We start from the raw sequence: 22524 nt of genomic DNA, 5'->3' as shown, positions 1-22524 counted from the left end.
TCATTTGAAGCCTACTTGTGACAATAAGCGATTTTCATTTTTCATTTTTTCAAATTCAATTGCTATTATAAACTGCCTTGGATTGCCTTTCAATTTGCTGAAAATAAGACCGGGATGATTCTATTCAAGTATGCTGGTTGACTGTGCAATTAATAGAGAGGTTGCTGCATTGTGTCAACACACTGTGTTTTATTGAAATTACCATTTGGGACAATCACTTAAACCACTGCAGGGCCCTGAAGTGACATAAAGCCCCCAATTTGACTTTGATTTTTTTTTGGTACATTCTCGTTTGAATAGAGGTTTAAGGAGGAGAGATTTGCTTTGTTTACCTTGACAAGACACAATGCAGAACATGATGCGTAAATTGGAGGGATTTCCATATAAACATAGTCATTAAACAAGCCACATTTGCAAGTAAAGGAATAGGAATAAACAAGGATTTTACTGTTTTTATACGAAGAACCAGATTAAGACAATAAAGAATCTAACATGACATTACAATTCAGCCATCAACAAATTGTTTAAAATATAGTTCTAAATATTTTGAATGGAGCACACGCTTGTAACCCTGATAGAATCAACTATTTCCTGATAGATCTGATAGGTAAAAAGGCTATTTTAATGTAAATATTAAGACCCAGTTTTAATGCCCATTTTAAAATGAGGATTTCAGCACTCATAACCTCAGCTCATGATAAAACACAGCTTCAACAGAGACACAAAAAGCCTGACACATGCATAAACTAATTGGAGATTAAGACAACATTTTCACTAAGCAAGATGAAAAAGCTATTGTTCTAATAAACATATTTTCAAAGTCATATTTTCAGTTTAACATTAAGAAATGAGCCGTACCAGTAATCTAGATCAAGGTCAAGTAAGCACCATAGCAACATGAAGGCACCATTGTTCATAATGTGGACAAAGCAAAGTCAGCAGAAAATCAGTAGAAACCAGTCTTGATAAAAGCACAGAATCACATTCCATAACATACACAAATATTCAAACATGAAACATTCAGAACTTAAGTTGCACATTAAAGATTGACAGTTAACCATCGAATCAAATGTATTTGATTCTAACCCAAACCAATTAGGACAACATAGAGGTGTAGACAGATGATTAAAGACTGTTAAGATTCTCCTTAAACATGATGGTCCAGACAGCCAACTTTATCCAGGATCATCCTATACTTTGATCTAACTACTCACTATCTTTATTTGTCATATTTTCACTTTTCCACTCTAACTCTTGAAGTAAATGGAAGCTGTTTTGCCGTAAGCAAGAAACCATTTCTGTATTATTTTGGAAGTTAAATTATTTATAAGTTACTTCTCTTTAAACCCTTTGTTAGCTGGACTTTATTGAGAATAGATTTAAGTTTCTCTCAATTGTAATCAAATAGAGGCAATAAAGATTCTTGTTTGCATCCGAGAAGTTTAACTCCAATTTCTATTGAGTTTTAGTGTCGCAAGACTTCACTAAATCTGCATGGTAGATCTCTTCAAACCCAATCAGTTTTGGCTGACGATGTGAGTTCCTGAGGCAGCATATTGGGCAATGGTATCGGCAATACCTTCAGAATTGTGCTCATCACTCCAGCTGATCAGCATGGAGACAGAACGACATGGATTCAGAGTACAATTGAGCAACCCTGATTTTTGTAATTGCCGTCTCCAAAGTTGTCAAGTACATCTAAATTCCATTTAAAACAAAGCATATTGTTAAATCTGTAATTCCCCAGCTTCAGGCCCCTGAGTTGTAATGAGCTTACAAATTGTAAACTGGGAAGTCACTAAAACAATCTGACTTTAATTGAGTATTGTACTCTAATAGCTCCAAAGCCTAGTTGCAGAAATGTTGCTATTTCAACCTGCGACAGAAGGAGGCTCTTTCATCAATGAAGGGGTGAAGGAGGGAATGACAACTAGAGAGATGTCAGAGCATCCAGGAGATTAGTGATAATGCAAGGCCACGGAGGGATTGATATGATTCCCCAAAATGGGAGGTGGACTAACTAAAAAGGGAACTATCTTCAATGTGTGGTATTTCTCCCTTTAATGCTTTAGATCCAAGGTGTTCCTCAGGAAAGTTGGCAATTTAGGATGTGTATAGTCATTCAGCTGACATCATCCATGGGCTTAAAAAGCAACCAGCTAACTAACTATAAGATGAGCAGTCTCCATTCTTTCCTGACTGCTGATCTACAGCTTTCTTTCATTCCTTTAATGAATGCAGTTCAGGTGCTGCTGTTTCCAGTTTCCAGACATACTTTACAAATGAGACAAAAATAACCTTAATTTGTATCTCACTTTTAATTTAAGGGACGTATCATAAAGCTTCATTGAAGAGTATTGGGAATGGAAATGCACGCCACACTGAAAAAGACAGATTCGGAGATGGGGACGAAAGCTAATTATTTGAAAAGATTAGTTCTGAGAAGTTTGTTCAGAGAACTTAGTTCATAGTTCATAAGTGCAGAAGGAGGCTATTCAGCCCATTGGTTCTGTACCGGCTCTTACAAAGAGCACCTTACATAGGTTTTTAAAGAATAAGAGGTGGAGGAGCAGAGAGATCTAGGGGAGGAATTATAGAATTCAAGACCAAGATAGTTGAAGATTTTAGCATCAATGAAGGAGTGAAGGGGACAGAGGAAAACAGAGGGATGAAATCAGAGCATCTTGGAGATTATAGGATGCGATTTAACAGCCGCATTGCCCCCAGCAAGAATCTATTGTGGTCTGGTTAGATTATGGGAGATGCCCAAATCGAGAACAGTGTCGTACACCACGTGGTTTGCGATCTAACCGGCCTGCTCCCGTTGGCGCCGTGAAGCTAATTGAGGCCAATTAAGGGTAATTTCATGAGTGAGATGGAAGCCCGATCTAACGGCCTCCCATCATCTCACCGTCTCCAGTGAGAGGTCACGTGGATGCCAATCAGTCTTCTCAGCTTTGACCTGGAGAAACTCACCTGGGGTGTGATACCACACAAACATAAAACATTCGAGAGGTCAAGATAAGAGATGGAGAGATAAACCTGGATGTCATCAATGTACATGTGAAAATTGACTCAGAGCCTGATAACATTGAGGCACTGTATATGGTCAGGAAGAGTAGGGCAAAATGATAGAAACTTGGAGGACTGGTGCAGATAAGAAATGACGATTAAAAGAACCAAGAGGGATATTGAAAGAAATCTTTTCAGAGGATGTCATTACAATATGTGTGGGTAAATGAAACAAAGCCATTGCTAAAGATGTGCTGGTTAAGGTGAGATATGCATGACTCATGTAATGGAAATCCCATGGAGATAGACAACAGGGAGATAGAGAACAGGGAGATATAATGGTGGACAATGGTCGGATCAACATTGTGAAATGCTTCAGCTATGTCAAAGAGGGCTAGTCAATATTGTAGGATACCACATTTACAAAAACCAAATAACATTGTCTGCATCCAGACTTCCGTCCACACAGTTGCTGTACTGAGATCTTCCTTGTAACAGGTGGCACTCTACATGAAAGCTGCAGTTGTTTGTTCTACAGTATGAGCCAATCATAAATAAACTACAACTCCCTATTCTTACAAGGACAAAGGGAAATTCTGGATTGGATTTGAAGACTGTACAAAACAGACTATGGAAGTCTGTGTAAGCAGTTCATTATGCGTGAAAGAGTGCAAAACGAATCCCATTGTGTGAATCCTGTTGGATGTGGTGATCTGTGGATTGAGTTAATTGTATCACAGAAATTTACAGCCACTGCACATGTGCCTGCTCTCCAAGTGGTGATTTCTACTCTAATTCCACATTGATATATCCTTTAAAATTATTTTTTTTAAATTCACAACCATTTTAAATATTAGTGTGAACTCTGCCTCAATAGTTGGTTATATTAAATCATTCTATTCTCTCACATCTTCTGTGTGAAAAGATTTCCTTTACCTTGCCCTTTATTCTTTTTCTTCAGTTCATGTCTTTTAAAAAATATTTTTATTCTCCATTTTCACATTTTCTTCAGAATTTACACCCCACCAACAAACAGTAAACGTTAACGAATACAATGTCAATTCCCTTATTAACAACAACGATCCCATCCTACCACCAACCCCCAAACAACGACCCACCTGACAAAATAAGCATCAAATAAAACAAAACCTCCCAAGATGGAAAAAAAGGAAAAAAGAAAAATGAATCAGGAATCGCCTATGGTCACCATTGACATATGTAGTCCACCCCCAACCCCACCCCTCCCCCCCCCAATATTCAACGTCATCCAACCCCCGAAAGAGTACCGTGAATGACACCCATGAATTGTAGACACCTCCCCCACCCCCCTCCCAGACTCCTCCCCTCCACTTCCACTTGTAAATTCCTCCTCCCAACCTCAGTTCCTTCCCCCAACTTTTCACCCCGGCTAGACTCACCGAAACCTGTTCTGCCAGGCTCCGATGGCCGCAACCCCTCCCCCCCCCCCACCTCACTCCCATTCACTGGCTGGCATAAACCGGCCAGCATGGAGGCCCCCGCTCGGGTCTCCTTCCCCCTTGCCCGATCCCAGGAAAACCAAGAAATCCCCTTTAGCACACAACCCCACATACACACCCAAGTCCCAAAGAACCATCATTGCAAATGAAAGTCCCATCTCTTCCCTTGTCCAAATATATACAGCGTTGACTCATTTAGTACAGTATACACCAACATGCAGTGAAAAAATAAAGTTACATGAGGCCACATCGGGACACGACCATTTCTCAATTCTGCCACAGTCCTTCTGCCTTCGCAAACTCCTCCGCTGCTTCCGCCGTCCCAAAATAAAAGTCCTTAGATTTGTAGGTCACCCTCAACTTAGCTGGCTATACTATGCCAGACTGCACCTTGCTGATGTACAGTGCCTTCTTCACCCGGTTGAAGGCAGCCTGCCTCCTCGCCAGCTCCATCGTAAAGTCCTGATATATGAAAAACCAGCTCCAGCCCACTGCACCACCCGCTTCTGCTTTGCCCAGCACAGGACCTTCTCCTTCACGCTATACCTACAGAAAAACACAGTTACTACTCTTGGCGGCTCACTCGCCTTTGGTATAGGCCTCCACGACCGATGAGCCCGATCCAGTTCATATCAGGAAGGATCGTCCCCCTCCCCCAATAGCTTTGCCAGCATCGTGGCAAAATACTCTGTCGGCCTCGGGCCTTCCACCCCTTCGGGCAGACCCACAATCCTCAGATTCTGTCGCCTGGATCTGTTTTCCACGTCTTCCATTTTGGCTCGCAGACCCTTGTTGGTCTCTATCACCCTCTGCATCTCCTTCCCCATCGAGGTGAGTTGATCACTGTGCTGCGATAATGCCTCTTGCACTTCCTTCAGTGTCTCACCTTGCTCCCTCACCTCCGCCACTGTGCTTGATACTGCCGCCCTCACCGGGGCAATCACCTCCTCTACCAGCACTTTCAATACCGCCCCGTTTCCTTCTTCATCGCTTCCAAGTGCTTTGTGAACTGTTTTTCAAGTTCCACAGCCATCACCTTGGTCATTTCTTCTGCCGTGAGCAATGCGGCCTCCCCCGGTGCTCCAGCCTCCACTTTCCTTACAGTTCCTGCGCTGACTTTTCCACTCACCGGCGCACTTTCGTTAACTCCCTTTTCCACTCCCAAACGTGGACATCCCCCCCCCCCCGTGCCTTCTTACAGCCTTTTCAGCCTCCATTGCCCCCGGGACCGCGCGTTAAAACTCCAAAATTTCTATTCCCGAGCGGGAGCCCTCCAGCGGGCGTCTCCCTCCCGCCCACCGTCACCGGAAGTCCCCCTTCAGTTCATGTCTTATTATGTTTACCAACAAGCAGAACCGACCTTTCACTTCTGTTCGCTCAATTGTTTTATTGTGTCAGAAACCTCTATTCGACCTCCCTTAAATCTCTTTCTCAATAACAAAACTCCATTTCTGAGTTATTCGTCATTATCATAACGCCCAATATAATTTCGGAGAATCTTTACTAGATCCATCTTACATTAGGGCATTTAGAACTGCACGATATTCCAAATAGAAAATAACTAGTCTCTTGTGCAAACTCAACATCACCATTTGATTGTTTTTGCTTTTGATGTTCCAATTCATAGATACCTCGGAATCCAATTCATCTTTTATGGCCACATAATGATTTATGTACCTAATTCCTAAAATGTCTCTGTTTCTAAGTTTTAATATTGCATGTTGTGTGTGAGTGTGAATCCAGTTACATTGTCAGTATGAATGAAGTGCCACTGTGTTAAAGGATACAAACACAGTTCCACCACGAGTGAATATAATTCTATTGTATGTCTAAAAATAAAACAAACCTTGCACACATGGAGACATAGAGGGCTGGATTCTCCAATTCTGGGGCTATGTTCCTACGCTGTGGGAACGGTGCCAGAAAAACTGGTGCAAAACGGCCACCGATTTCCCGTTTTGCTGGGGGATATCAGAACGGCAGCGTAGAGCACCCGGCTCTAGCTGCCGATAAGAGCTGGAGAATCTCCGGGTCCATGGCCGCGCATACGCACAGCGGCCGCACCGTGCGACATGGCGGCAGGTGCTCGTGAAGCCGGCCTGAAAAATACTCCTTCCCCCCCCCCCCCCACTTCTGCAGGCTCACGTGCCCCCACAGTGCCCCTAGCCCCGAATAATGTCCCCCCCTGCCTGTGGATCGGCCCTCCCCCGACTGTGGCAGTGCTGGACTGAGTCCGCAGCCACCACACCAAGTTCCTGACAGGTGAGACCATGAGAGACTCACGCCATTGGGAACCCGGCTGGTTGGGGGGGGGGGGGGGGGGGGGTGAAACATTGGGGGGGCAGGCCTCATGCAATGTCCTGAGGCCGTCGATACGCGGCGTGCCTATTCTGCAAGTACGCTGCTTTGGAGGGGCTGGAGCATCGCAAAAGTCGCGCCACCCCCCCCCCCCCCCCCCCACCCGATTTCGGCGGAAATTTGTATTATCCGGCCGGTCGCCGAACGGAATTTTGGCACCGGTGACCAGAGAATCCAGCCCAGAGTTTTACAGCACAGAAGACGTTCTTTGGCCTTTACAGCCAATGAAGTGTTTTTGAAGTGTAGTAACTGTTGTAATTTAGGAAATGTAGGGCGGTATTCTCCTTCAGCCGATGCAGTAATCAAGAAAGGCGGTTGGGCGCAGAATTGATTTGGATCCCAAAATTGTGCCAGGTTCACGCAAAATCGCAATTCTCAGGTGCCTCGACAACGGCGTCAATGCGCTTTACTCCGCATATGCAGTAAACGCCGTTTGCATATCATTAGTGGGCCTGACCCGGTATTCTCCGAGGCCTCCGTTATTCTCCTGTTCCACCGGTGGAGATTCTTGATGACGAGGATCACTTGTTGGGGAGAGGGGGTAAGGGAAGTGCCCAGTGTCGGAATAGTGTGCTGACAGTTGTGCCTCTGGCCGGGGGCTTCTGTCAGGGCCGGGGGAGAGTAGCCTGGATTGATGTGTCTGGGGAGTGCAGTGTGTATATGCGGTTGCAGCTTGTCAGCCTCCCGAACCCTGTGAATCAGACACCGTTTCTCATTGGTATCAATCTTGTTCCACATGGCGCACCGCGGTGCTAGCCCCCTAACGGCCGGTGAATTGGTCCAGGTGTGGCTCCAGTTTTGCTGTCCACAAATCCTGGCCCAGCGTCAACACTCAGTCTCAGGAATTGACAACGCGGCCGGTAATGTGTTGTTTTGTGTGGATGTATATTTTGTCACTTACACTGTGATCAAACATGTGAGCCCATCTCCCTTGGGGTTGAATGCAGTTCCATTGTGTGTGGCTCACTTTAATGCCCGTGTTTATGCTCCATCAGGTCCCCTCCTACTCTTGTTTTAACCCATTGTATCCTTCATCCTTTCCCCCTCGTGTTTATTTCGCTTCACTTTCAAGGCCATTTGCCTCCACTACTTTGCGATAGCGCGTTCCGCATTCTAACCACTCTCCTGAATTGATGGGTGGACGACTTCTTTTTCTGCCCCTTACTTATACGTTGTCCTGCCAGTTCAAGAATGTGCCCTAACTCGTTCTCGGCCCCTTTCAGAAAATCCTAGAGTCTTCCCTTTCCCAGAGAAAAGAGCTCCCAGCCTATTTACCCCCTCCCCGATCGGTGAAGCCTCTCAGTTTTGGCGCCAATCCAGTCAATGTAAACATGCAGTTGGAGAACGTGTGAACCCAGTCCTGCTGCACGGAGCTCCGGCTCCAGGTATTGCAGAGTGCCTGGGCTGAGGGGAGGCGTGGCTCGGTGCTTGGAGAGAGCTCGGTGTGGGCTGCAGAAATGGGTCTGCAAGTGTTGCTTGCCTGCCTAAATTTCACACCAACTTCCAACTCCGACCGGTGGCTGGGGCCAGTGTCACTGCAGAGTGGCCGCTTGTAGCGTTCGGGCCAGGCTGTGAAGGTTTGTGGTGGTGCAGAACGCTTCGGGGCTGCAAACATTGTGCACTGCAGGGAAATGAAGGACACGCAATGTTATTGACACAGGGCGACATACTTCGAGGTTTCATTCCTCCAGGTACACTGACGACTCCACAGTGAAGAGACCACACAGTCAAAGGAAAAGGAAATGAATACTGCCCAGGCTGCAGTGAGGACTCACTTACTTCTATTTACTTCAGGCTTGACAAGGTTATATGTGCTTTGGGACATTTCAGGTCAAACGACTTCTCTTTAGAACTGGGGGCTGCTGGAGATTTATCAGTTCATAAACAAGTGCAGGATCGGGGGTCTGGGGCAAGGTGGAAGAAAGAAAAGAGCAAAAGAGAAGTTCAGTATTGGAGTGGTTGAATGACAAAGGGGTTGATGATATAAGGTGAAAGGAGATTGCTGGAATTCAGAGACGCCCACTGACCAGTTCCAAAGATAGAAAATAACCCAATGAAATGAAATGAAAATCGCTTATTGTCACAAGTAGGCTTCAAATTAAGTTACTTTGAAAAGCCCCTAGTCGTCACATTCCGGCCCCTGTTCGGGGAGGCTGGTACGGGAATTGAGCCGTGCTGCTGGCCTGCCTTGGTCTGCTTTAAAAGCCAGTGATTTAGCCCAGTGTGCTAAACCAGGAAAGTGACTGCAAGCCTTCAAATTTAATCAGTGGTTAACAATTAACGAGTCAAATTTAATTACAAGTGAAATAATATTCGAGATGAGAATATGCATCAAAATACTACAAGTACAATAAATAGCCAGAACAAAAACAGGAATCGACAGGTCACTCGGGTGAATGTTTTGGATACTACCTTTCTGTAGAATATTGTTTTGTGCATGTATTTGTCAAGGATTCACTACTTTTTCATATAATTTAAAAAAACTTTTCAAAGTATGTAAAAAGGAAATCCTGACATACTTCCTTTCTGCATAACATTTTCAGACACCAGGACATGCGGGATATGATTGCTCAGTAAGTTTTTAATAACCCTCTGACAGGTTGAGGCATTAAGAATGTGAGAAAGTCTGGAGGCTTGAAAACATTTTTCCCTTTAATGAAGATTTTCCTCAGGCAACACATATCATTGCAAGCTATGTGCGTTAATAGTCCAAGTGTCAGTTCAGAGATTCTCCCAATATAAGGGTCTGTATCTGAATATCGTCTCTTGTTCATATTTTCCCTGTTGATATTCCTGAGAGGTTCCTCCATGCTGGATAGAATTTGACAAATATGAACGATTGCATTAAGTTCTAACGACAGACTGTCTACTTGGATCAAGTTCGATCCCGGCTCTGGGTCACTGTTCGTGTGGAGTTTGCACATTCTCCCCGTGTTTGCGTGGGTTTCACCCCCACAACCAAAAGATGTCCGTCCCGGTGACTCCTGCAAGGGAGGTCCTGGAACACTCGGACTCCCCCCGTCCCGTCCCTGGTGCATCTGATGGGCAGCGGGCAAAACAGGGTGGCACCATGCCATCCAGCACGCCCGCCGAGTAGCCTGACCCATCCAAGCCGGGCCACCCCAGGAAACGCGTGCCGAAGGGGAGCCAAGTCGCAGGTCAGGAGTCTCAGCAGTCCGCCTCCACTCCTGCTGTACTGTCTGGGGAAACACCAAGGCGTAGTGGTAGGGCCTGTAAGGCAAAGAAGTTCGACACGTAGTAAGTTGGCACAGGTGCAGGGCACAGCTTAGTTATAGGGGCTAGGGCACTTGTATTTGAATGTCACGATTAAAGTCACTGTTACACCAAACCTCGATGCCTCTGCGCTATGTCCGGTGCCTGAGGGATCATGAAGGGGACCGAATGGTGCTGGGGTCGAAGGTCAGTACTGCGGTGAGGGTGGGTGTGTGTCCCTCCCCCCCAACCCCCCATCGTCCTCGGAATACCGACGGCAGCTGCCCCACATGGCCATGTGATGGAGTGCTCGTGACGCATACATGGACCACCCAGGTGGAGGGTGTAGCTGTGGCCATGAGTCAGACATTGTCCAACAATCCGGAGCTCACAGCTCATCGCAGAGCGGGTTGTCATCATTCAACATGGCACTGATCACGCCAGCTTACACAAGCAATTGTGTGAGACCATCCCGTTGTGCCGCAGGTGCAAGGTGCTGTGAAAGTGGCAGTGTGGGAGCGAGGGTTGTCGGATGGTGCGGGAAGTGGGGGGTGCTGGGTGGTGTGTTTGGGTGGAACGATGGTGCAAGTGCCTTGCTCAGAGATGCCCTCCCTCTAGTTGGTGAAACATGCGGTGATCAACGCCTCGCATGCTCGCTCGCCAAGCCGGTGGCGTCGTGCAGCCTCCCGGCTGATCCAGCCCCCATGTCGCGTCTGGGGACCCCCCTCCCCATCCTCCTCCTCCTCATGTAAAGAGCGTCGCCCTCGTTGGGCTCCCCCTGTGCCTCCTCCAGGACATCACCCCTCTGCTGGGCTATGTTGTGCAGGACGCAGCAGACAACAACTATGCGGCCGACCCTCTCTGGATGGTACTGGAGGGCCCCTCCATAGGGCTCCAGGCACATGAAGCGCATCTTCAAGAGGCCAAAGCACCTCTCGACAACAACCCTGGTTGCTGCATGGGCCTCATTGTAGCGGGTCTCCGCATTGGTCTGTGGCCTCCGTATCGGCGTCATCAGCCACGGCCGCAACGGGTAACCCCTGTCGCCCAGCAACCAGCTCCTCAGCTGGGGGGCGTGTCCCTCGAACATGGCGGGGATGAAAGATTGTGCCAGTATAAAGGCATCATGCACACTGCCAGGGTACTGGGCGCACACGTGCATGATCTTCATGCGGTGGTCGCAGACCACCTGAATGTTCATGGAGTTGGTCCTCTGTCTGTTCATGAACACGTCCCTGTTCTCCGATGGTGGACGCATCCCGGTGTGCGCGGGACTCTGGAAACTGGATGTACCGGTCGGCGATGGCATACAGGGCGTCGGTGATTGCATCGGATGCACCGGTGCACCGATGCCTGGGAGATACCGGACAGGTCCCTGCTCGGTGCCTGGAACATAGAAGTTGAGGGCAACCATCACCTTAACGGCCACTGGGATAGCAGGTCCTCCCCCCATTCCACGTGGTGCCAGGTGTGCCATGAGGTGACATATATGTACGACGGCCTCCCTGCTCATCCGGAGTCTCCTCCTGCATGCCCTGTCCGATAGGTCCTCGAAGGACATGCGGTGATGGTACACTTGAGACCTCATGGGGTGCCACCGGCACCTTGGCACCACCACCTGCTCCTCCTTCGCCCCATCAAGATCGGTATCCTCGTCCTGTGCATCCCCAACGATGTGGTGGTCATCGTCCACCTTTGCCTCCTCCTGCACATGTCGGGCTGGCGGGCCTGCAGCCTGAGCGGGTGGCACGGGGCCCTCTGCAGCCGGTCCCTCTGCTGCAGCTGCCGCTGCCACAGCTACTGTGAGCCGCCTGCGCCGACGCTGCCAAAGGGCCACCTGCAGGGCAGCGGCTCCCGCCAGGGCGGCAAACATCGCTGGCTGATGCCCAAACATTATGATCTGCGGGAGGGAGGGGGGGGGGGGGGGTTGATACAACATGTTTAACGATGGCGCATTGACACCTTGACAGCCATGGGATACATATGTGCCCCGGTTGGCTGGTGTCACTACAGACACGCAGGAACTCTGACCCCTGCCCACAATATCCGTCCACCGCCCAGTTTTGCCCGTCCCTCCTTATTGCGCCACCGTGGACCGGCCATGCCCTCACGGGGGCTGGCGTGTGTGTCGCCTTGACCCTTCCCAGAGATGGTCTCCGTCAGCTGGGTGTTGCAGCACCTGTGTGGGGGGGGGGGGCTGGGCGCACCCGAGGTCAAGGCGTGTGGCCGTGCGGGATGGCCGTGCCAGTGGCCTTAGCCCATCAGCATGACCTCAACTTGCAGGCGTGGCTTTGCCACCGCCCTGCCATGGCAGGCCGGCTGGCACGTCGCTCCCGCGGAAAACCCTCCCCCCCCCCCCCAGACATGGAGGCCCCCTGCCCGAAACTCCCTCCCCCTGAACATGACTGCACCCTTCCCCACCCCTCGTCTCCCCCCTCATTCCCCCCGATTATGGCTGCACTGTCCCACCCTCTCCCCCCCCCCCCCCCTCCCCCCCCCCAAGCATGGTAGCATCTGTTCCCAAACCCCCGCCCCCCGCCAGCACCGGCCGTGGACGCAACAACATGCTGTCTCCGAAAACGCCGGCCGCTCACCTCCTCACCCCGCATCATCAGCCAGCACGACTGGCTGACAAATATATTTTGCAGGTGTGAACCACGACGGCGTGAACTGGGGTCCGCCCATCTGGGCTGCTGAATAGTGGGGGGGCCCGGAGAATTGCCAAACTTAACACCTCGGGCAATTCTCCCAAACGGCGCGGCATGGGAGAATCCCGCCCCGTGTATCTGTTAATATTTAAGCTTCATCCCGGAGAAGTGATTGCATCAGTACTTCTCAAATGTGCTTTCTGAGATGCCTCAAAGTGTGCTATTCTGCTATTTTTATTGTTAGTTTATTTAGACAATATCATGTCGGGCATTTCATGAAATGTCACTATTTTCTGCGTATTTCTTTCTGCAGAATGGAGAGTTACGAAGAATTCTGCCAAGCTCGACTTGCTCAGATCAAAGCTAAAGTTAAGTTGGAGAAAAGTTCTCTACCAACAACAAACAACTGCAGAGGTTCTTTGATTCGGTTTTGTGGTACTGCTATACTTCCACCAATGGCAAGTGACCATGGCCCTGCCATGTCTCATCTGACTTCAAATTCCAAAATGGTGGGGGAAGGAGGGGGGTGGATAGGGAGGGACATAATATAGAGAAACCGGACCTTTCAAAGGAAGGAAATAAAATTGTGCAAAAATGTAAGTGCAAAACTAATTGGGAATGTTTGGCACTGCCTGAGCAAATTTGCTTGTACCATATTTGTGTGTGTACATTGGAGGGCCAACATCAGGAAAAGTACCCCTCAGAAATGTTTAAATGAGTTTCACATATCATGAAGGTAATTTCACATATCATGAATTTCTTAAAAATATAATCATTGAAGGGCGGCACGTGGCATAGTGGTTAGCATTGCCGCCTACGGCGCTGAGGACCCGGGTTCGAATCCCGGCCCTGGGTCACTGTCCATGTGGAGTTTGCACATTCTCCCCGTGTCTGCGTGGGTTTCACCCCCACAACCAAAAGATGTGCTGGTGAGGTGGATTGGCCACGCTAAATTGCCCCTTAATTGGAAAAAAAATAATTGGGTACTCTAAATTTATCTTTAAAAATATATAATCATTGTTGTTACATAGGCAAATGCAGCAGCCCATAGACTAGTTTTTTAAAATTTAGAGTACCCAATTCATTTTTCCAATTAAGGGGCAATGTAGTGTGGCCAATTCACCTACCCTGCACATCTTTCGGGTTGTGGGGGCGAAACCCACGCAAAATGTGCAAACTCCACACGGACAGTGACTCAGAGCCGGGATTGAACCTGGGACCTCGGCGCCGTGAGGCAGCAGGGCTAACCCACTGTGCCACCGTGCTGCCCTACCCATAGTCTAGTTTATTCACTGAAGTCATGTTATGTATATACATAACATTATGGATGTGGCAGTTTTTGACACATTTGGCAATATTTTTTAAACACCTTTATCTATATTCTGATAGGGCTCAATTGACATTTCATTATTTACTTTGTCAACTCTTTAGTAAGGAAGTGGTTAAATCAGTTTGTGTGCTAAATTGACCATGTTCAGAATTTGTTTTACGCTATCAGAGAAATGGACGATAAGAATAATGAAATAATAAAAATGGCTGACAATTTATTTAAAATGTTCTCCATTTACACATTCCTGCGTGCCTTGTATGTGAGGCTCACCAGACCAGTGAATGAGTGCTATAACTTGCCTGGCAAGTGTGGCCTTACACCAAAGTCAGACTTTAAATCTGCAAAATTAAGTTTATTTGCAGTGACAAGAAAGGGCAATTTTCACTGGATCATATAAACTGATCGATATTAACTGTTGCTTCTAAAAATTAGCATTTATTGTTCTGTAAGAGGAAGAAAACACTATAAAAAACATTTGTTAGATCATACTGGTTCTTTTCAGCTATCTCCAGCAGAGAGGAAAGAGATACAGAGATTACAACTGAAGGTCATGCACAACAGTGAAACTGTAAAGGAGAAACTGCATAAATCACAAACAAATATGCAAATACTGGAGATAGACACTGCGCAGGTGAGGCCTTCCTATTTGTTATTTAAATTTATCAGGTCTACTGTTTGTTTAGCACGGTTCTGCAAGGTTCATTTGTTTGTAAGAAAAAAGTCCAGGGAACCTGCCAGGTTAGTTACATATAGTGAGGACAGACAAAATGGGTGGGTGCTGTTGTATTATATTCTGTGATGCTCTGTTTTCCATCTAACCTGTAGTTCCTGGTATGTAAGTGTAGTCTACATTATACCACGGCATATTTCAAAAATTAAATACGGGAGTAATTAAAAAGGCTCCTAGCATCATGACCTGCATATTCTCTTAAAAATATAGTGGCGCTTTCCTGCTGGGCTATCAAATTAATTGGTGGGTCTTCAGATCAAATGGATAGCAGAAATTAGACTAGAGTTCAAAATGAACAACTCAAAAATTAGGAGAACATTAATCGAGTAAATGTGGGGAAAGGACAAGGGAATAGGACTAAATGGTTAGCACTCGCAGATTGAGCATGGGTGCAATGGGAGGAATGAATGATCAGGGTGATACATTGCTGAGATCCCAAATGATGAGAAATTGAGGAAAGGATATTCAATCTGCACCGCTTGCACATTCCGTTCAATGGCTAGGTAGACAACCCCATGAATGAATAATGATACCTCGGAATGAAATCCTGGGCTGAAGAGTCAGCTTAGAATGCGAATTGGCGGCATTGACTGAATCCTTCGAATAGACTGGAGTTTAGGAGAAGCTAGAGAGGGGAGAAGTAATTTAGCAAAATAGAGGGAACAGAAGGAGACGGTGTGTTTCAAAACATGGTAGACAGTGGTTAGCACTGTTGCTTCACAGCGCTAAGGTCCCAGGTTCGATTCCCGGCTTGGGTCACTGTCAGTGCGGCGTCTGCACGTTCTCCCTGTGTCTGCGTGGGTTTCCTCCGGGTGCTCCGGTTTGCTCCCACGTCCCGAAAGACTTGCTTGTTATGTGAATTGGACATTCTGAATTCTCCCTCAGTGTACCCGAACAGGCGCTGGAGTGTGGCGACGAGGGGATTTTCACAGTAACTTCATTGCTGTGTTGATGTAAGCCTACTTGTGACAATAAAGATTATTAAAAAGTAATTCTATAATAGAAGTCTGATTTTTAATTGTTTTTTTATAGCTAATCGAAGTGTCATCAGTTAAGGACAGTCCAGAAGATTACTCATTTTTAATGTTACCTGACATGTCTGTGAATAAAGGTCCTGTTAAAGAGATGAACAGTGGATGCATAAAGGATTCCAACTTGACCACTGTGCACAAAACCTCACATGGACACAATCAGCCTCAAATATTTGACCCTCCTGTTGCACAATTGTCTCATGACATTGAAGAAATATATACTACAAACCTTATGACAGATCCTGTGCCTGTATTAATGAGGTCTGATTTGATTGATGAAAATGTTTCAAGTCACCCTGCCAGTTTTTCATGCTTGGGTCTTGTGGCAAGTGATAGTACAAGGGCCAAGAATCACAATAAAAATGGTCCTAAATCAGATGATCCTCAAAAAGCAGTACCTCATCCTCTTCAAAATGTTACTGTACATAAAATAACTGATGCAACAAAGCACAAAGCTAATAATTCTATCAATAATCAAGATAATGTATACGGCATTGAGAGTGATGGCTGGATTGAAAAACCTACAGGAGATAAAACCAATAGCCATAACTCCGAATGCCTCCATCATCCTACTGATAGACCTCATGTGAGCCAGAATTCATCTCCCGACACCCCTGCACTTAGCCTACAGAGCCTATTGAAAAAATCCAGAGAATATCGAGATAGGCAGAGACAATCCAAGCTGCTTAAAACCTTGCAACTCAATATTCCAGGAGAAACCCTCTCTGACAAGGAAAATGAATTGGATGCCATTAAAGTGGGCAAAAATATCAGGGGGAAAAGAAATGATTCAGGAAAAACCATGCTGCCTGAAACAACCTTAAAACCCGAACCAGCTCGGCCTTCTGTTTTCTTACCTTGTTCCCATACTTTTTCTGAACACGACCAAACATTCATAACCTGTGATGTGAACACAGGAGGGTCAAACTTAGGGCTACACAAGTTACCAAAGGAGAATAAAGCTGCCAAAATCATTGAGGTGGTTCCGAAGAACAACCTCAAGTCCTCAAAGCCATTTAAAATGATACGGAAATGTTCCTGCTCCAAGCGAAGCCCGGTGCAATTAAACGCTGCGGAGGAAGTACCTCAGGGCCAGGAGGGAGGTGACAACTTGAGCGGGTCTGCAAAAATTCAAAATGGAGGTTTCATGGTGCCCAAATTAACACTGAGCAAAAGTCCAGAGTTTTCAAAGAAGTGTATACGCCCATCACAAATGCTGCTAGTAAGTACTCCAATCAGCGTGAGTCGTGAAAAGAGTGAACAACAAAGGCACAGAGGAAGTTGTTCAGACACAGCAGGGGACCGAGCAAAGATCAACCAAGCTCCGACACAGTGTGTTGCTGACCTGGGAGTGAACCAGGCCAATCCGAAAGCTCTAACAATAGGTTTGCAAACCGCACTAGCTTCATCCTGTGAAGTAGAAAGAAATGAGCAGTTACTCAACAACGAAGCAGCTACATTACAGAGAAACAGTGACTCCTTGCGTATCATGTACACACAGGAGGACGATGGAAGTACTGACGCTGCAGTAGTCGACTTACATTGGAATAAAGGACATAATGATCTGAGGTTTCTGTCACATGAAAATTCTATCCCACAGGCTGTCAATAGTGCTCCTGCTGCATTTCATGCCAATAAATTGCAGTCCTTTGTGACACAAGAAATACGACGCCCCAGCCAACTGTTATTGGTACAGTGTGCTCCCACAATAACAGCACCTCAGGTTGTGAGTCTGAAGTCCACCATTCATAAGACTGCAGACAGAACTTCAGAAAACCAGACTATTACTAGCAGGTGCTGTGATATGGATTCGCCTTTTCCACTTTGGACACAGGATTTTAATTTGAAGCAGGAAGTGGATAATTCCAAAACCTCAACCACTCCAGAATTAGTACTGAATCAATTGGACTGCAGAGTCAAAAGGAAATTATTCCTGGATACTGCCAGCAGTGGGCAGGAACAGCAACCTGTTTCTCTGACTGGATCCTCCAAGGTATCTTTGCAGTTACAGAACTGAAGTCAGAACTGAGAAGTTCAAAAGAAAACTCACCTCCTTAGTAAGTAGAAGCCGTTTAATCAACTTGCGTTGAAGTAATTTTCATAATCTTCCATAAAACATGCAAAACCTTATCTACCATTTTCTGTGGGATGGAAATCATTTTTGTTCTCAGCTATTTAATGGTTGCATTTATAATCTATAAACAGTGTGTTAAAATATTGTTTTAAAATCCTCACAGTTCCCCAATGTGACCAAATAATTTTCAACAATACCATTTGTAGAAGTACATAGAGCAATGTTTCTTTAATCCACAAAGAACTATGATCATTGACATGAGGTAAGGACGCATTTTGGCTGAGATACTCCTGGTGCGATTCTCCCCAAAATGACTAAGAGCAGGATTCTCCAGCCATGCCCGCCCGGCGACCGGAAGTTCTCGCCCAAGGTCAATGGATCTTTACATGGTCCGCGGAAGAATCCGGCCCATTTTGTGTGATTTTGGGCGAGTTTGGCGGAGTGATTCCTGTCAGGTGTTTGGGTGTGATCCAGACAGGAATTCACCCACATTTGGTCATTTTTGTGGGAGCTTGGGGCATTACTCACCCGGCAAATCCCACACCTAGAATTTCTTCTGCAGCAGGGAACTAAAGTCGCCACCAAGACACCTCCTCGGAGATCGGGCCGCCATTTTTAAAGGGAGCCCAGATCCCAAAATGAGGTTGAGGGTCCCCCCTCCACCCATCGATATCGCGACCTCCCTCCCCGCAGATATGGGCAACTTTCCCAATCCTCAATTCCAGAAGGGCAACCTCCCCATATCACTAAAAATCTGCACGAACCTGCGACCTCGGCGCCGTGAGGCAGCAATGCTAACCACTGCACCACCGTGCTGCCTGGAACAGGCTTGTTATGGGGTTTAGATACACAAAATAAGCTCTCATCTGCCACCATCCCCTTTGTGGTCAGGGGTCCTGGTGTGTTCCTCCAACTAGCCTCTGGGGTGAGCAGGATCTCCGCACTCTGTCACCCCCTTCCAGTTAGCAGTGCCATCTGGGCACCTTGACAGGTGGCACTGCCAGGGTGTCCAGGTGGCACCAACAGTGCCAGGGTATCACCCTGCCCAGAGGGCATGCACCTGGGGGCCTCCAATCCCCTGGGAGACACCCATGAGTGACATTCTGTCTGAAGACCAGAATTGAACGGTGCTCACCTGAGGTCTCCAAGGCAAGGGGAATAGATCCCGCACCTTGGTTAGATATCGGGAACACATATTAGAGCGAGACTAGCTGTCTCACTCTAATATGCGGATTTGCCAGAAATGATCCGGCCCACAATGGGTGTGACTCACATTGCAACATCTTGCAACATCGCGTTTGATCTTGTGAGGCACGGCGAGCCACGTAGATCCCGGAAGTCTGATTTCCCGGCATCTACTGGTCGCGTAATGCATTGCGCAACGCCATGCTGCCTTTCGGGCGCAACGCGACTGGTATATCCCGCCCATTTGCTCTTCTCTCTCTCCACAGATGCTGCCAGACCTGCTGGGTTTTCCCAGCATTTTCTGTTTTTCCTTTCATAACACTGCTCCCACTCACCTTGTGGCTGCTGCTGTATCCAGTTCTGTGGAAAATATCCATCAAAGTCTGCCAAATCCTAAATACACGTTAAATTTTTTAAAAGCCTTTCCTCTTGTTGTCTCGGGTTATTTTCCAGTCATCTCGCATCTTTGGTTATCAATTGGTCAGCCATTGGAAACAGTTGCTCTTTATTTAGTTAATCCAAATGCTTCATCCAGGTAACATCCTGAGAGGCATTTCAAGTAAATCTCTTCTGTACCCCGTCCCAAGCCTTAGATCAAAATCCTGAAACTCCCCCCTAACAGCCGGAATGTAGCAACGAGGAGATTTTCACAGTAACTTCATTGCTGTGTAAGCCCTACTTGTGACAGTAATAAAGATGATAATTATTGTCACCCATGCTCTTCTGGTACATTCAGTACTGGGGTAAGAGCAGCTGATATTGTCTGCTATTTGAGCTCTCTTTAGCACCACTTACCCTAGCTGGTCATAAAGCAACTCTGGTCACGGATAACTCCCTGGTCTACTCTATTATATCTCGCATACCATGGCCACCATTTTGGCCTCCACCATGAGTTCTGTTCCCTTTTGATCGACTCCATTCTCATCCCCCGGTACTTATTCAGGCTGTGAGAAACATCTGCATATTGCTCTACATAAAATCACCCATCCTGTGCGGGTAATGGAAATACCACAGAAATGTGCAGAGCGGTTGAGTACACATCCTTCTTCTGAAATAATGTTATATGATAAGCTGCAGAGATGTTAATCTTGAAATTAGTTTGCAAAATACACCGATAAATATCCTCTCTGGCTTAGTGGAGATTCTAATCTATTTCAAATGAACCCATTTTGGTCCTCACTTAAAATTGTGGACAGGAGATAAACATGTTCCCCCACTTATATTGAGAACATTTCAAGACTGTTGCAAGCTAAGAATTTCCTCTCCTTTTCACAGATGGTAGACTGCACAGAATCAAACAACCCTGAAGAAACTTTAGATCTTCTCTCAACATTAAATGAAACAGCAACAGTGAAAGAAGCACCCAAGAAGGCAGAATGGCCATCGTTTTCCATCAACTGTTGTCAACTGTTGTCATGAACATACAAAAATACAGACAAACATACAAAATAAGAACAGATTTTGGCCATTCAGCCCCTCGAGCCTGCTCCGTCATTGATAACATCATGGCTCTGAACAGTTTGTCTTTCAAGTTCCACATTCCCATCTATCCCCAATAAGCTTTGATTCCCTTGCATAACAAGAAGCTGCCTTAAAAATATTCAATGACTTTCCCAGCCTACACTGCCTTCTGAGACAGAGTGTTCCAAAGTCGCACAACCCCCTGACAGAATAAGAATGTCTCCTCATCTGTTCTGAAAGGACGACCCCTAATTTTAAAATAGTGCCCCCTAGTTCTGGGCTCACCCGCAAGAGGAAACATCCTTTCCACCTTGTCAAAACCGTGCAGGATGTTGTATACTCCAATCAAGTCACCCTAACTCTTCTAAACTCCAGTGGAAACACGCCCAGTTGGTCCACCTTTCTTCATAAGACTCATTCCAGGTATCAATCTAATAAACCTCCTGAGAAGCGCCTGCAATTCATTTACATCCTTCCTTAAATAAGGAGACCGAAACTGAATGCAACATACAAGATGTGGTCTCACCAATAGCTGTACAACTGAGGGATAATAGCCATACTTTTATATCCAACTCCTCTCATAATAAAGGATAGCATTCCATTCGTCTTTTTAATAATTTGCTGTACCTGCGTACTAACCCTTTATACTCATGCATGAGAACACCTACATCCCTCTCAACCTTGGAATTCTGCAGCTGTTCTCCATTTAACAGGATCCCAGGTTCGATTGCCGCTTGGGTCACTGTCTGTGAGGAGTCTGCACATTCTCCCCGTGCCTGCGTGGGTTTTCTCCGGGTGCTCCGGTTTCCTCCCACTGTCCAAAGATGTGCAGGTTAGGTGGATTGGCCATGCCAAAATTGTCCTTAGGTTAGATGGGATTGCAGGGTTATGGGGATCGAGTGGAGGTGTGGGGTTACATAGGGTGCTCTTTCCAAGAATCGGTGCAGGGTTAATGGGCCGAATGGCCTCCTTCAGCACTGTAAATTCTATGATTCTAAGTCATGCTCTGCTTTTTTATCCCTGCCAAAATGAACAATTTCACATTTTCCCCATATTATACTCCATCTGCCAGATGTTTTCCCACTCAACCGAACTATATCCATCTGCAGCATCCTTATGTCCTCTTCACAACATACTTTCCTACCAAATTTGTGTCATCTGCAAATTTAGCTCCAATGCCTTCAATAATGCATTCAATAAGGTATTGTCATGGTCAAGACAGGAAGAAATATACATATATCTTCATAAACTGGATAATCTTTGCATGATTTTCAAAAAGGACAATTGAAGCTGCAAGATAGCATCTGGAAGTTTCTGAACACTTTCAGAGTGAACAAAGGCTAACACCTCAAATGTCCCGGAATGTAACATTCCTTCACACAGCCAAGCCAACTGATGAGATCTACCATGCAGAATTAGGGAAGTCTTGCGACACTAAAACTCAATAGAAATTTGAGTTAAACTTCTTGGATGCAAACAAGAATCTTTATTGCCTCCATTTGATTACAATTCGGAGAAACTTAAATCTATTCTCAATAACGTCCGGCTAGCGAAGGACTTAAAGAGAAGTAACTTATAAACAATTTAACTTCCAAAATAATACAGAAATGCTTTCTTGCTTACGGCAAAACAGCTTGCATTTACTTCAAGAGTTAGAGTGGAAAAGTGAAAATATGAAAAATAGAGATAGCGAATAGTATAGGATGATCCCGGAAGAAAGATGGCCGTACGGACCATCATGTTTAAGGAAATTCTTATCAGTCTTGAGCCATCTGTCTACACCTCTATGTCATCTTCATTGGTTTGGGTGAGAATCATATACCTTTGATTCGATGGTTAACTGTCAATCCTTAATGTGCAACATAAGTTCTGAATGTTTCATGTTTGATTATTTGTGTATGCTATGGAATGCGATTCTGTGCTTTTATCAAGACTGGTTTCTACTGGTTTTCTGCTGACTTTGCTTTTATCCACATTCTGGACAATGGTGCCTTCATGTTGCTA

General features: G+C 46.2%; 1 protein-coding gene across 5 annotated transcripts; it reads left to right on the top strand.

Annotated features, from left to right (window-relative positions):
• Nucleotides 1-8238: 8238 nt before the first annotated feature.
• LOC119953618 lies at nucleotides 8239-21344 on the top strand. Of its 5 annotated transcripts, none has more exons than XM_038778067.1 (5): nucleotides 8239-8425; nucleotides 13023-13167; nucleotides 14542-14670; nucleotides 15802-17857; nucleotides 20335-21344. In XM_038778067.1, the coding sequence occupies exons 2-4, from the start codon at nucleotides 13024-13026 to the stop codon at nucleotides 17815-17817; spliced, it is 2289 nt and encodes a 762-aa protein (XP_038633995.1). In that variant the 5' UTR covers nucleotides 8239-8425; nucleotide 13023; the 3' UTR covers nucleotides 17818-17857; nucleotides 20335-21344. The 5 variants fall into 5 exon arrangements, with proteins under 5 accessions (XP_038633995.1, XP_038633994.1, XP_038633993.1 ...); XM_038778066.1 differs by having other exon boundaries at nucleotides 8259-8539; XM_038778065.1 differs by having other exon boundaries at nucleotides 8259-8611.
• Nucleotides 21345-22524: the final 1180 nt, after the last annotated feature.

The sequence above is a fragment of the Scyliorhinus canicula genome, chromosome 18 (assembly GCF_902713615.1).
Source record: "Scyliorhinus canicula chromosome 18, sScyCan1.1, whole genome shotgun sequence".
Lineage (NCBI taxonomy): Eukaryota > Metazoa > Chordata > Chondrichthyes > Carcharhiniformes > Scyliorhinidae > Scyliorhinus > Scyliorhinus canicula.
The sequence above is the reverse complement of the archived record's forward strand: the minus strand, read 5'-3'. Positions and strand labels throughout refer to the sequence as shown.